This window comes from Squalius cephalus (assembly GCF_949319135.1).
Source record: "Squalius cephalus genome assembly, chromosome: 22".
Lineage (NCBI taxonomy): Eukaryota > Metazoa > Chordata > Actinopteri > Cypriniformes > Leuciscidae > Squalius > Squalius cephalus.
The window spans coordinates 3773836-3789296 of NC_137143.1; the positions used below are offsets into that span (position 1 = coordinate 3773836).

Here is a 15461-nt window from a genome sequence, read left to right on the forward strand (position 1 = left end):
TTAATTAATTTTAAAAAGCCACTGTAAACTTTATCGTTAGGTACACACATTATTTATAACTAGCTTATTTTGTTGTAAATATAAAAGCCGACAATGTAACTGCTAAATACGTCTAGCTATTATAGTATTATATTAAACTATATAAACTATATAAATTATATAAACCATGTTTCTCACTGACACGCCCCCAACTCGTGGCTCAAAGAGAATCCCGAGTTTCCCACTTTACGACTTTGTGGTGGTTGTGCTGCGTTAACGCCATGTCTTAATTACTGTAAATAAAGCACATTTCCAATCGCAAAAGCAACTGATCGTTCAGAATGACGTGAACACACCTTTTATGTAAATATTGTCTAACCGGGATGAATTGACACACCATAACTTAAAGCAAAAAGACAAATTGCCACATTATGAAATGATGTATTACTGTATGCTAGGCAGTTTTTAGAGTGGTGCAACTGGGACTTGATAAAAACCTTACATCGACTACTGAATCTACCATCTAACAAACTTTGCTTGTAGCCATGGAAATTTCTAATTGGATTTAAATGATTGATATACATGGCAAAATAACCATGGTTGAAACTAAATAATGAAGACCCAATTTAACATAACTAAGCTACTCTACAATTGCCAAAAACAATCATTTGAGAGAAAAGTGCTGAGTTGAATAAAGCTTGTCTGTTATTCAGTTACAATGTTGTTTAACGTGGTCAGGTCTGTAATTCCCAGATGAGGAATCAGGTTTAGTTTCAGTGGAGGGCTAGACAGAAACACAAACCATAGGGGAAAACCTAGAGGAATGAAAAATTCATTCGTCCCGCTGAAAATGTGTCTGTCCAGGCGGCTGTTTTGCCCCATCTAGATTTGGTCTAATTTCTCACCCAACAGGGCAGAAGAAACAGAAAAGGCTTTGTAAAAACTCGAGGCCTCTAACCACCATGATGGCATTCTTGAGTTAATGACCCGGAGAATATTCTTCTCTACTTCCACCTCTCATGGTACAGAGAAGCTCATACCATGTGTAGCCTAACATACATTATTCTATCTGAATTCATAAAGCTTCTGCCAAATTCTGTGATGCATTAACAAATCTGAACATTCGATTAAAACTAACATGTCTATCATTGATAAATGGGTTGTGCTTTATTTTACAGTATATGCACTTACCAGAGAAATTAAGAAGTAATATAAAAAGTAAATACATGTCAAAGTTAATTTTTTTATAACATGGCAAGTAAAATTGGTTTCTTAATAAAACAGTTGGCCATGAAAGCTTCCCGAACATGGCAGAGATTTTAAATGCTTCAGAGCAAGTTGTGCCAGTGATTTAACTAATGAAGTTGAGCATTGAATTCAAATGCAGGAAATACTATTATATTGGTCTCATTTTGAATTTCTTTCAAGATTGTTTGATTTGAAACAGTTAATTTTTCTTTATTCGAAATGTATAATATTGTTCACATTTCTGGGACAACTCAGTACTTTTGTGGTTAAATACACTATAAGTGCGTTGAAAGTGCATGTAATGAAAAATAAAGTGCAACCAGATGGTATGCTTTTAATCTTAGTTGGCATGCAAACATATACTGAAACATTTATTATACTGCATTAATAAATTCAACATTCCACGCCGTAATGTTAACTTTTATTAAAAGACATTAAAAAATTGTACAATTTAAAGTAACAATTAAAAAACAAATTTTTTCTAATGCTGTCCTGCAGCTATTGTTTGGTTCCATGATTTGATAACCTGAGGGGGAAAAGAAGAGAAAAACTTGTCAAAAGTGCCAAAAACACAAATTGGAATGCTTAAACTAAATTATTTACTTGTTATTGCCTGGCATTAAACATTCTTATGCATGGAAAATTCCCACACAGAATGTATTCATTTGTTTAAAATAAATACTTGCAGCACTCATCGAGTCAAAAGATAGCTTACCGTTTCAAATATTCTGTCCATCTGCAAACGTGGGTAAAACAGCAGTTTCATAATAGGAATGAATGTTAAAATGTTTGTGCAGTTGCTGTTTGCGACACTCTTTAACTAACCTAGAGGGGTAAAGACAAGAATAATTTGAAAAACAACTATAGATAACGAACCAAACGATGATAAATCCAATGAAATGAACTCACCTTCAAGATCACCGGCCATTTGCATTTGCTGTAACTGTGTCACAGGTATAAAATCCACCAGTTTATATCCCTGGAAAAAGAAGGAATCGACTTAAAACCCAAACAAGGAGACAAACAAAAAGACATGTAGCCAAGCACAGACTGAAGATCATAAGTGTCTCATGCACCACTGACACAAAAGACTACTTTTAGAACATAAAATTTAGATACCGAACCTTACTTAAGACACAGTTGAAAATGTGGTCACTGTGACAGTTCGGCAGTCATGTTTTCACCACAACCACGAAAACAACCAAGCAACAAAATCTTTACACTGTTACCTCATTTTGATGAGCACAAATCATTCACATGAAAGAAAACTAAAATTCTCCTCTTACCTACCAGTCTGGCATGTTAAACACCTTACTTTGGTAGCTGTTTCTCGCTAGTCTTACAACAGCAATCATCTGTTCTCAATAAGACTTGCTGGCGATCCCAATAAGCTAGCCTCTCAGCTGGCTCATCCCAACGGCTAGCCTCTCTTCGATGAAGCGCTTCTCAACAGTCTCTTCTCTTTGGCTAGACTTTAAGCTGGCTCCTTCCTCCTTTGCTGGCACTTCTGACCGTTTACGTGCGAGATTGCTTTCGGGTGGCAATTCAGAGTCGCTAAAAATCCTCTTACGGATTTCATTCACCACAGGATCTCGTACGAAGAATAGTTTGTCCAAAGGATGAACTACGTGCTACCCATATGTTGCACAATACAAAAAGACTAGAACGTGTGCTAAAAGTAAAATGAGCAAGCTGATTAAGCTATATTTGTTAATGTACGCAATCTGATTACTGCTATTTCACATGGAAGTTGAAACGAAACCAGCATTTTATTAATTAGTCAGCAAGCAAGGCTTATAGTTTTCAATGTGACTTAAAAGCTACAAAACACTGAAATACCCAACGGCATCAGAATACGCTGTGGGTCCGTTGCGTGAAACACAATCATGCAACTGGGCGAGTACTGAAGAACATCATTTACCAAATCAAAACACTGACGAATGCAATTAAATAAAAAAACTGGAGCGGTTTATTTAATCTTGATTGGTGACTGTTTACATTTTAAAAAAAGAAGAAAAAAAAAAAGAAAAGCAAAAGACAGACACCCTACTGGTTCAAGAGAAAAGCCAACAACAATTAAACCCTGCATAAAACCTCATTGGAATGCTTTGCACTTCATAGACCAAAAAAAATAAAATAAAAAATAGGGAAAACTACAAACTAGTAAGTGTCTTCAAGGACAAGAGTACTTTTGAAACGTTACTTTTTTTCTTCTTTTTTTACACTTTCAAGACCCCCAACCCCATTCCCACATGATTTTCCTCCCCTATTGAACACGTTCTCTTCGCGTGGCAGACGTTAATATTGCCACCACGCTGCTTGGCTGGGCAGATCTAGGTGTAAACCTGCTTGCTTCTCTCCTTTCCCTGTCATCTCTCTCTGGCTCTCCTCTAAGTACTGTGGCCTGTTGGACAATACGGAACATAAATTCAGTTACACTTTGCAACCTTGCTTTGTCTTTATCAAGAGCTGAACTGGAGGGGAATGAGTAGTAGTAGCACAGAAGCAAACCTTCAGGTCAGCTAAGACTGCATTGTTAGGACAATGAGGATGAGTTTGCATGTGCTGCAGCCAGAAGGTTTGGAGAGCAACTCAAAATCAACATTCGTCTTGTGATACTGGATCTTAGCTTAACAAGATTTGAAGGTTTGCTGCTGGATCCCCTGCACTGAAAACTCAATGGGTTTTACTCATTTACCGACCAATTGAAGAGTGATTAGGGGCTAACATTTGCATAGGTTACGCATCTTATGAGATGTTTGGACATGGATGAGCTAAAACAAACTAATGGGAAACTTCAGAGCCCTTTTTGCATAAGCGGGGCAATTCTTACCCTGGAATTTAAAACCTTCGCCCGCCAGAGCTGCCTCCATAACCACCACTGGAGCCTCCTCCATAACCACCTATGAAAAGAAGCATGATCGAGCTATGACAAAAGTTCAGTCATAATAGTTCCATAATTGCTGCTTTTGATAAAAGTCCACACCACAGCTGTAACGATAACGGCATAGAGGAACGGAATATCGTTGGAATCACTTTCAGGACGATTTTTATCCTGCTAATGACCAATAAAAACACTGACAGCCAATCAGAATCCATCCTGCTGTAAAGAGCTCGAACAAACGAAATAACAGAACGATATCGGCCGCTGGTGTGGACACTAATTTACTTATAGTTCTTGGTTTGAACGGGCCTTTAAACCGTGTCCTAACCATATGCAACACGTGATAAAAGGTATCTTTTCCGGTTTAATCAGACTTTTGTCCCAACTAGCTGCAACGGCAATATGCAAAGAGCAACAGGCGATTCTCTTTTAGAAATGGTTTGTATTTCTGCGACGTCCCTGCTGGAACAACAACATACAAAGTATGACAATGATAATCTCAGGCACTGATTAAATTCTTTAAACATTAAGTGACTATCATTTTGTGTGACCTTTATAGCCATACTCAAACCGACAATGGATAATTCAACCCAGATATTGAAAATAAATTTAAGGAAACAAGAATGTTTAAACAAAAAAAAGTGTATTCTATGACAAAGATTGTTTCAGTCAATCAGTATGTATTTTTAATAATGCGAAAAAGGTGAAACATTTATGAATTTGTTTGTGTGCGAGTGCAGTGCGTTTGCAGAAAGAGCTCCGCCCACACGCTCTTCTGATTGGCTGTGATTTATGACTGATTTTGTCATGTCCTGTAGATGCGTCACATCTGGTGTAGACAGACAAATTGCTTGTCGCTGGAATTTTATCGCATCTGGTTAAGACACGGAGTTAGTGCAACAGTTTGAATTGAAATATAATGTAATAATACTATCCACACTGCAATATTCACTCACCACCATACGGGCCGCCGCCGCCGCCACCACCACCGCTCCTTCCACCACCACCACCACCGTAGTTTCCCCCCTTCATCGGGCCGTAGTTAGAGGAAGATTGGTTGTTGTAGTTGCCAAAGTCATTATAGTCACTGCCGCCTCCACCTCCGAAGTTACCTGTGAAAATACAGTGATCTTATGAAATCTTTTTTGATATATACATATATATATATATATATATATATATATATATATATATATATATATATATATATATATATACACACACAAATATTTTTACAGTGTGTACTAAGTATTAACATTTTAACTTACTTTAACTTAACTTTTATGACTTACTTGTGCTCTTCGCCTTTGGTCAAAAATGACCAATGAAATGAATCTACTACATTCTAGTTCGATACATTTTTTTTTTTTTTTTTTTATCTTGTACTTTTAGAAGATTTTATGGAACTAAATTACTAAAATAAGCTAAATGTATTGGCTTTTTGAGCATAGACCTGTAAAAAAAAAAATTCCAACTTAAACTGTTGTAAAACTTGAATGCTTTTAAGATCAGACTTAAGTTTGCTCTTTTTAAAGACGACACTTGGCAGATTATTGCTGAAGTGAAAAAAAAAGTTTTAAAAAAGTGAACTTAAAAAAGTTACAGAATTTTACATTTATTGTTATGAAAAAAATGCACAAAAATACAGTTTTCAATTTTTATATGAAATACATATTTTCAAAAACACATTTTACTCAAAGCCATAAATCTAAAGCTGTGGTCCAAATTTTAAGTTTGATATCTCAAAATTAGCTTTCAGTAAGATTTTGTTTGGCCGCAGTACCAAAAGTTTTCACTAGATGGAATTCGTCTCCCATTCATTTCCAATGCGCTAATTTTTGACCCATGAGGAGCACAAGTGTGACTTTTTTTCAGGACCATTTAAACTTTTCGAATCTTGTCCATTATTTTTTTTGTGTGTGTTCACACATTAAAAGTGCCAAAACCTTTACAAAGTTTTAAAAAAAAAAGTAAAACTTTATGAAGAGCACCAGATGGTTAAAACAAAGAGTTTCCAAGTAAACCAAAGAAAACATAAATGGGAACGTGATGAAGTGCTGACAAGATAACTGACCTCCACCAAAGTTGCCTCCTCCACCACCATTGTTGTAGTTATCATATCCGCCGCCGCCTCCGTATCCTCCACCTTGGTTTCCATAACCGCCTCCACCACCACCACCGCCTCCATAACCACGGTTTCCACCACCATAATTCGGCCCGCCTCCACCATAGCCGCCTGATAAACAGAAGGGAGATATAAATTATACATTATTATGGAAACACTGTTTAACAGTCAAGTGTAATGAGAATCACATGTTTTAAAGCCTATTGATTTACCATTCCCTCCGTAGCCATTATATCCACCATCATTTCCACCATAACCACCTCCTCCTCCTCTTCCTCCTCCACCGCCACCACCACCTCCTCCTCCTCCATATCCACCTACAAATGAAAAACATCTCAAAATGAAAAACTCAAAAAACACCGTAGACCAGTAGTTCTCATGCAGGTGGGTCAGAGTACCATCGGATTTGTCCTTACAACCCGAATAACCTTTTCCAATTATTCCATGAAATATGGATTTTCAAAACGTTAAATGAAGGACTAATTGGGGTTGTCGCGATAACCGCAATATTGTAAAACCGTGATACTGACAAGCCAAGTGCAGAGGAGTGCAAGCAAACCGCGATGTTCACGTTTTTTCTTTTTTTCATAAAGCGATGCCCTTGTTTTACACTTTATGTATATGTATTGAATGCAATGCGCAAAACAGAAGTGCCATTCACCCTGTTGATGAACCACTGAAACGATTTTGGAAACATTATTTTAAGGTACAAAAGAATCTTTGGTGTTGCTTTAAACAAAAGGCATAACATTACCTGATGTAACGTTGGTAATATTTTCAGAAGATGAGCATGTCACAGTTAAAGGATAATTCCGGTATTTAGCACTTTGAGTCTCTTTTCTGGTTCGTTTTGGATGAACTAGAGTGGTGGACGATGGGTCTTGTCTCGACTTTTTGACTGGTTTAGAATCGCCTTTGACCGCTTCAGAGTGGCTGGCTACGGGCATGCACGAACATGTCCTTAAAACAACCCTTAACGTTCGTTTTCAAAACTGTGCAACTCGCCGAGTGGTTAGTGGTGTTCGTTGTTTAAAAACAAGTAGCGTAGCGAAATACAGTTTCTGTCGTGTTTTATTTGGCATTTTGTAAAATCCCATTGATTTCTGTTGGAGGACTCATTGCTCGTTGATATTACTGCGCTTCAGAGTCAAATATCGAGCGGAAGTTTATACGCGGTTGTGAGGTATCTGAAAAAATAGTTCCACTATAGCAAATAACACGGATTGAAATCATACATTATGCCGATATATTTGTTTTTAATCACCAACGAACACCACTAACCACTCGGTGAGTTGCACAGTTTTGAAAACGAACGTTAAGGATTGTTTTAAGGACATGTTCGTGCATGCCCGTAGCCAGCCACTCTGAAGCGGTCAAAGGCGATTCTAAACCAGTCAAAAAGTCGAGACAGGACCCATCGTCAACATTTCTGTGTCCACCACTCTAGTTCATCCAAAACAAACCAGAAAAGAGACTCAAAGTGCTAAATACCGGAATTATCCTTTAAGCAAAATGAATGCATGCTTCCTCCTGAAGTGACTTGCGATGCACCTTCGCCATTTGTAGTGCATTAAAACATTATTTTCCAGCATCCACGTTTCATTCACAAAAATGTATAGTTTGCCTAAAGTGGTGTATACAAACAATGTAGTATATGATGCAATCAGCCCGCGCAGTCGTCCCTCCATAGTATGACTTACAAAAGCCGTGTGTTTTCTGCAGGCTTTTCATCCTCTCTTTGATTACTTCCAGGAGATCCGTTGGAATTTCCCGCACGTTAATTCTGACCAATCGAAGAGCAGTTTAGGAAATACGTTCAAAGACACATCTGACAAACGAGTGATGTGGATGTTGTCACGTGACTGCATTTTGGTTCGTTTCACCAACTCGTCAACTGATTCGGACCAGAACAATCAGTGTGAAAAGGAACCAAAAAGACTGAAAAATGCTACAATGAATAATTTTTTGCCCTTGGCCCGGACCAAATGAACCGAACAACAGATGTAAAAGCACCCTTAGAAAGCCTCTCGTCCAGTCAGATTTGAGGATCGGAACGAACTGTTAAATAAACAATAGTCCAACAAGCTTAATGTCTCTGTTCTGTTATGCGGACCCTTAATTTGACATTCTGTTCTGTTCCCCCGCTCTGTTTAGTTTAGCTTCCTTTGGTTTCTGATTATGTTCTCATTCGTTGCTAGACTGGGTAAACCCAGTCCGATCTGTCGGCGATTTGATTTCGTCTTGAAGCTCAGGCTGGAAACCTGTACATTCTTCTATCCTGCTTTCGTTACTCTGCTGGGACCAATCACAAACCGGCTTATCCACCTGACCATATTGGCGGTTTAATCCAATCCAACTCATTTTAATCTCTTGACGATGCTCAATGGCTTCTTTAGTTTAGCAAACAAATCGCTGGAGTGTGTGTAAATACCACTCACTTTCATGTGTTTTTTTGCACAACCTGCAAAACTCACTGGATGCCATCGCTGCTTCTGCAAACCGCTGATCAATGCTCCAAACCAACATGTTTGTTGACACGTTTCCTGAGTTTTTGCTGCAAAGTACGTCACCCTAGCCTGGTTAAAACCAGACCATTCTCAGTAGTAACTGAGTTACGGTCTGGCAAAGCTCCATAGACAAATCATTTCCAAAGGGGCGTCACCAACAGACGTCGCTCAAATGCCTCTGGGCGCAGTTGGATAGACCTAAAACCAATCAGAGCGATCGGCATCATGTAAAGCCATATGCTGCATCCCAATTCGCCTAAGTTACACTACGCCATAAAAGTATGTACTCTTTTTGTGAAGAAAAGGTATTTACTTTTGAATGTGTAGCAAAAAAGTAGGCAAGCTTTGGGACATACTACTTCGTCATCTTTATCGGACGGATCTGTCGCGTGCATCCTGTCACTTAAACTGCCCTGTCAATCATCTTGTCACAGTTAAAATCCTCTATTAAATCTAATTTAATTTCCTACCGTTTCGGAGAGAAATGTAGTAGCACGTTCATCTGCCAGTGGGTCTTTCATGGAGACTGTCCTCATGTGTTTGCAATTTGAATATAATAATGCATTTAAAAGTTGAACGGACGTCGCTCAAATGCCTCTGGGCGCAATTGGATAGACCAAAAACCAATCAGAGCGATCGCCATTGTGTAAAGCCCGCCCCAACGTTTCTGATTGGTGCCGCGATTTCTAGGCCATGGAAATGGGCTTGAATGAGCTCTTTGCCAGACTACTTCTCGAGCAAATCTGAATTTGACGGAAGTTGTCTGGGTTTTCCCAGGCTAACGTCACCCGGATCGTTGGTCTGATTGGTTGAAGGACTATCCAGTTGTGTACAGAGTCATTTGAGCTCTGCCCGTTGATCACGCCTCTTGTGCAGAAGAAACTACAGAGCAGACTCTCCAGGCTAATGTTCAATCTTAAAAGACTGAGCTTGGTCTGGTGATAGCTAGACTAGTTCGTTGCTATAGTTATGTATTAGTTTCACATATGTCTAGTTTACTTTCCTTTGTTCTACTCCTGTTTATATAGACCAGAGTTTCAGCCGTTATTGGTCAGTTCTCGTTCATGCATTGTATGCTTTGCATTATTTTGCTTAGTGTTCATTCAGAGTGATTGGAATATTAATAAAGCCTGTTTTGTTTTTGACTCTCCATTTTCGTGCCTGCTGACTAGGGCTGGGTATCGTTCCAAAAATTTCGATACCGATACCTTGATTTCGATACCGGTTCCTGAACGATACTTTTTCCGATACCAATTTTATGAAATCCATTTTAACAAGATTACATAACACATTACCTCAGAAAAACTTTGGTTTTATTTTTTCAGTTTGACTCATGCTCCTTAGCCAGTGCACAAAGGAACAACATTTTTTTTTTTATAAAGAGCTCATGCTCACCAAAGCTGAATTTGTTTGATCAAAAATACAGTAAAACTTGTAACATTGTGAAATAGTATTACAATTTAAAGGGGTCATATAATGGTACATGCACTTTTACAAGTTGATTGCACTGAAATGTCTGTTGGCAGTGCCTGTACACAACCATCCTATCATGATTAAAATCCATCCAGTGGTTTTGTTTTAATCTCCATATATGTTTGACCATCTATGAAATCAAGCCGTTCGATATTGTGACGTCATAAGATCGTACGCCCCTCCCGCGATTGTGATTGACAGCCGTGTTTCAACACAAGACCCGCCCTGAGCAAGCTGTGACAGCCGTCGTCATAGTAGTCCGCCATTGTTGATATGCTGGAGTAGAATGGCGTCTAAGCGATTGTGGTGTTCTGTTCTTAGATGTAATAAGGAACACAGCAGTCATTTGGATGTTCCTAAATCTGAGCCGTTGAAGATGCAGTGGCTGAGTTTTGTTTTTGAAGCGATATGCCCAAAGGATTGACGCGGGGATTCCCTCACGGGGATTCCCCACGATCCTCCATGCTTTCATGTTTACGCGAATCATTTCACACCAGACAGCTTTACAAACGAGAAAAAACGGATCGGTACCAACGTGTTACTGCTGAACCTCCAGAAGATGTGAGTGTAATGTTTTATTAACCTTTATATTAGTATTTATATTAATCTTTGCGAAATTTGCTAACCTTGCTGCAGGCTTCACAATGAATGCGTCTAAGGTTTACACTCAGGGTACATTACGGCATGTTTTCTATGTACGACGTTCTCAATATAATTCATAATCACACGTTTATAACGAATAACACGTGGTTATTGTGTTAGATACGGTGTGCGCACAGAACAGAGGGGCGGGGTGAGCAAAGCTCATTATCATTTAAAGACACATGCACTGAAACGGCGTGCTGAAAACAGAGCTGTTTTTGACCAGGTAAAATTAGTGTTTTCTTACAATACTAATGAGAATTTTTAATTAAAGTATATTACAAACTTTTAATTTAGACCCTAAAGAATCATATTAGCTTGTACAAAAATGGCATTATATGACCCCTTTAAAATCTTATTTGAATATATTTCAAAATGTAATTTATTCCTGTGATGTCAAAGCTAAATTTTCAAAATCATTACTTCAGTGTCACATGATCCTTCAGAAATATGAAAACAATGTGCTGCTTAATATTTTGGAAACTATGATAAATTTTTTCATGTTTCTTTGATGAATAAAATTTTCAAAAGAATAGCATTTATTTGAAACAGAAATCTTTTGTAACATTACACATGTTTTAAGGTCATTTTTGATCACTTTAATGCATCCTTACTGAAAAACAATTCTGACTAACCAACAATTTTTTGAACGGCAGTGTACATTCAGTAGGTCATTATTGCAATATAAACACTGTCAGAGTGATCAATAAGGTATCTCTTCATTTACCAGTCGAAGACGGTGCAACTTTCTGCTCTTATGTTTATTCCGTGCACTGTCAAGATCTTCATCATATCTGTCGTGGTACCGGTCTTTGCAGCAATTATTTTACCGCAAATACTGCATTGCGCGCTGTTGGCATCGAGCCTGGAGAAATGTACCCACACTTTTGATCGACTTTTCCACATCTTTAGGGTATTGTGTGTGTGCGCGCGCGCTCACGTCTCATAGGAGTATGTATGTGCGTGGAGAGTTTGTGTGTGTGTGTGCTCGCGTCTCATTGAGTATGTGAGCGAGTTTGTGTGAGCGCGCGCCTCTCATATGAGTATGTGCGCGGAGAGTTCCGCGCGTCTCGTGTGTGTAGAGTTTGCGTGTATGTGCGTGAGCGACTTTAGGTGTGTCGTTGTGCATTTTATAAGTATTTGTTTGAGCACTGACGTTGACGAGTTAACCCCTTAGGTATTGAAATCTGGTACCGAACAACAAGTCATTTCTCGATACTTGATAATATCGAGGCAATTCGGTCGGTACCTAAAAAGTATCGAACTCGGTACCCAGCCCTACTGCTGACCAAATCTTAATACCTATTTATATAGCAAAAAAATATATATAAAAAAAAAAAAAAATGGCGATATCGCAATTTCCTGCAACAGCACTAGGACTAATCTAATTATTCATATTTGAGGATGTATGCAATTGTATTTTAAGAAAATGTGTGAGTATTTTAAATTTCATGTTTACTCAAAGTAATATTAGGGGGAATTCAAGAACCTCTGCTATAGAGCACTACAACGGTAAAATAAAAATAAGAACAAAACGGTACCTCCTCCATATCCACCACCTCCTCTGCCAAAGTTTCCGCCGCCACCACCCCCTCGCCCACCTAAGATGGGTTTTATGAAAGATTTTAATAGTCAGAACAAAACATCACAGGACTACGCGACAGCTAAAATGATTGACTATGAGGTACATTTTATGTACATAGAGGTATATTTTACGGCATACCATTTCCAGTGTGTAATTCTCACCTCGTGGAGTCATTGAGACTCGGTTCATTTCCTCTCTGGAGAGAGCTTTCCTAACTTCACAGTTGTGTCCATTCACTGTATGGTACTTCTGAACTGTGGGTCAATGGGGAATTTTTTTTAGATGGTTTTAAAAGAAATATATTTCTGTATATAAAACTGCTGACAAATGCGTAGCAGTCACTTACTGACAATCCTGTCAACGGCGTCATGGTCATCAAAAGTTATGAAGGCGAAGCCCCTCCTCTTATCACTGTTCTTCTCGGTCATGATGTTCACTTCTTCAATCTTACCAAACTGGCCGAAATACTCGCGCAAGTGTTCCTCATCCGTGTCTTCTTTGATTCCACCCACAAAAATCTTTTTAACTGTGGAGTGAGCGCCTGGTTTGCACGAGTCCTGCAATCAGAGAAATTATGTCCTGACATCAATCATTCATATACAAATGTAAGATAAAAACATATTATTATTAATATATGAAAGAAAGAAATTAAAAAAGAGGCATTTTAAAACTTGTTAGTGGTAGTGTTTTTTTAATTCGATTTTATAAAAACTGGGAAAATGTATATTTCACAAAACAAAAAATCTTCAAATATTTGAAGAAAAAAAAAAAAGTTTATTATATTTTTTAAGCATATTGCTGGCTGTTATAACGCAAAGAAACGCAAAATTGTGCGACAATGTTTGGCCAGGCTGTCATACAAAGAAATTATGAACATGCAAAAATAAGAGAGAACCAATTAAATATTAATAGCTTTTAAAATGATGTTGTAGTCAATGTATGTTTTTCCTGTGAACTTTGTATTTCTATGTTTTCTTGTAGTCGAACGAAACTTGTAGTTTGCCATTTTTGCCAAATAATTGTGTCAGATAAATACCTTAACCAAGTTTAGTTTTTGTTTGTCGCTCATATTTAAAATATTTAAAAAACCTAAATTATTCTCTTCATATTGGATGGTTTTATCCAAACTAATAAACATCTGGCCACTACTGTATGTGTGTGTGTGTGTGTGTAGAGAGAGAGATTGTTAACACATTTTCTAATTTGTTACACTGTTAATTTGTACAAATAATTTAATTTGTACATTAAAATTTAAGTTATGTTATAATATTTTATTCTTTTGATGTCTTTATAATTATTCAATGTATTCCATGCTTTGGCAATATTGTATTATGTACAGTCATGCCAATAAAGCAATTTTGAATTTGAGGGAGAGAGAAGGAGAGATTTCTAGTGGTAAATACCAGAATGTTGTTTAATTTTATTTTATATAAGCTGGAATACTGCTTGTGCGAGTAAGATTTCTCAGAATTAGCAACCTACTTCTCTAGAAACCGCCCTCTTGGGTTCAACAGCTCTTCCGTCGACTTTGTGTGGACGAGCGTCCATCGCTGCATCCACTTCACCGACTGAACTATAGGTCACAAACCCGAAACCCCTCGACCTCTTTGTGTTGGGGTCCCTCATCACCTGCGAGTAGAGAAGGGTTAGCCAGCTGGTTTCAGTGCATGCTTTCGCTCATTAGCATGTGAATGCATTGCAGATGGACTCACCACACAGTCTGTAAGAGTTCCCCATTGCTCGAAATGGGCCCTTAGACTCTCGTCTGTCGTCTCGAAACTGAGACCCCCGATAAAGAGTTTTCGGAGCTGCTCAGGCTCACGGGGGGTCTGTTGCTGAGAGAGAGAAACCATTAAAGGAAATAAATGACAACACTACAAACAACTCTCCGTTTATTTACCTAATCAAACAGAAGCAGTATATATATTTAATCAGGTATCTTTGCAATTACACAATCGTAATAAACACTGTAAAAGAAGTTTATTTAAAGAAAAGACGCTAATTTAACCAGCTTGTTTATTCATTCAAATCAAAATTGCCACTGCTTGTGCGCGCTGCCGATGTTGTGTAGATATTTTCGATCTGTTGTGCACGAGCGCATCGCGCGGCCTGCAAGCGCCATCTAAAATAACATGTATTTTCAAAACGCCGACGGTAAAATAGATGCACACAAACAAAAACAGGGGTATTAATAAAGCCCAAATGAATGCAGAATGACTGGTTGGAACAATTCGAAATAAACGAAATGCGTTTCAGCTCGTGCATCGTTACGAACCGCCGCTGCGAACAAAGAAATGAGACGAAGCCGCGAAGAAACGGACGTTTAATCATACATTTAATTTCTAAATGAATAAATCTTCTCTTCGGCAATTTGCTTTTTAACAACTACAGGAAACTTTGCAGTTATAATGTAATCTATAAGCTACAAGCATAATATTTTGGGGTTTTTTTTTTACCTCTTTGGACATGGCGGTCTCCCGGTGACTGACAGCAGACCTCGCGCAGTCTCGCAGAGAATGTGCGTGCGCGTACCCGGTCACTGTGCGTCGATACGTCGTGAGGTCACGGTGCGTCATTACGTCATGTGCAAGGGCGGGACCACGCTCGCTTTCTTCTTTCATGTGAGAAAATGGATGGCGAATAGGATGTGCACCAAATTCAACTTTAATTATGATAAAATAAATTTTATGAAAGTCTTTAGAAGTGTTCCTTTACCAATGATTAGTATGTTAAAAGTTTTTTTTTTAACATATTCCACACTTATTCCCAAAGTATTTGATCTAAATTTAGGCTAAATAAGTGTTGTTGGTAAAGTGTGTAGCTATATAGCCTACTAATAAGATTATAAGGAAATGTCATGTGCAGGAAAGCTATCCTTATGTAGGGATAGGGGAGAGCGAGGCACAAAGTAACGCTTTGTGACTTTCTCAGTTTGTGTAAATCTACTTAGGGTTCAGATTATTTATTTTTTCCACATTAATTTCCCACATGTCAAGTACAATTAAGTGGTTTTGTTTT

General features: G+C 38.1%; 1 protein-coding gene across 6 annotated transcripts; it reads right to left on the bottom strand.

The window, feature by feature from the left end:
• Positions 1–1125: 1125 nt before the first annotated feature.
• hnrnpa1a (heterogeneous nuclear ribonucleoprotein A1a) lies at positions 1126–15019 on the bottom strand (the record flags this gene model as incomplete). Of its 6 annotated transcripts, XR_013819735.1 has the most annotated exons (13): positions 1126–1753; positions 1943–2052; positions 2137–2206; positions 4061–4130; positions 5068–5223; positions 6186–6347; positions 6449–6553; positions 12400–12459; positions 12605–12697; positions 12790–13000; positions 13926–14072; positions 14156–14278; positions 14900–15019. XR_013819735.1 is itself a non-coding variant. In XM_079857756.1 (11 exons), 10 exons carry the CDS (start codon positions 15017–15019, stop codon positions 4069–4071), a joined length of 1239 nt encoding a protein of 412 aa, XP_079713882.1. In that variant the 3' UTR covers positions 3362–3631; positions 4061–4068. The 6 variants fall into 6 exon arrangements, 4 of the variants coding, with proteins under 4 accessions (XP_079713882.1, XP_079713883.1, XP_079713881.1 ...); XR_013819734.1 differs by lacking the exon at positions 12400–12459; XM_079857756.1 differs by lacking the exons at positions 1126–1753; positions 1943–2052; positions 2137–2206 and adding an exon at positions 3362–3631.
• Between the last annotated feature and the right edge of the window lie 442 nt (positions 15020–15461).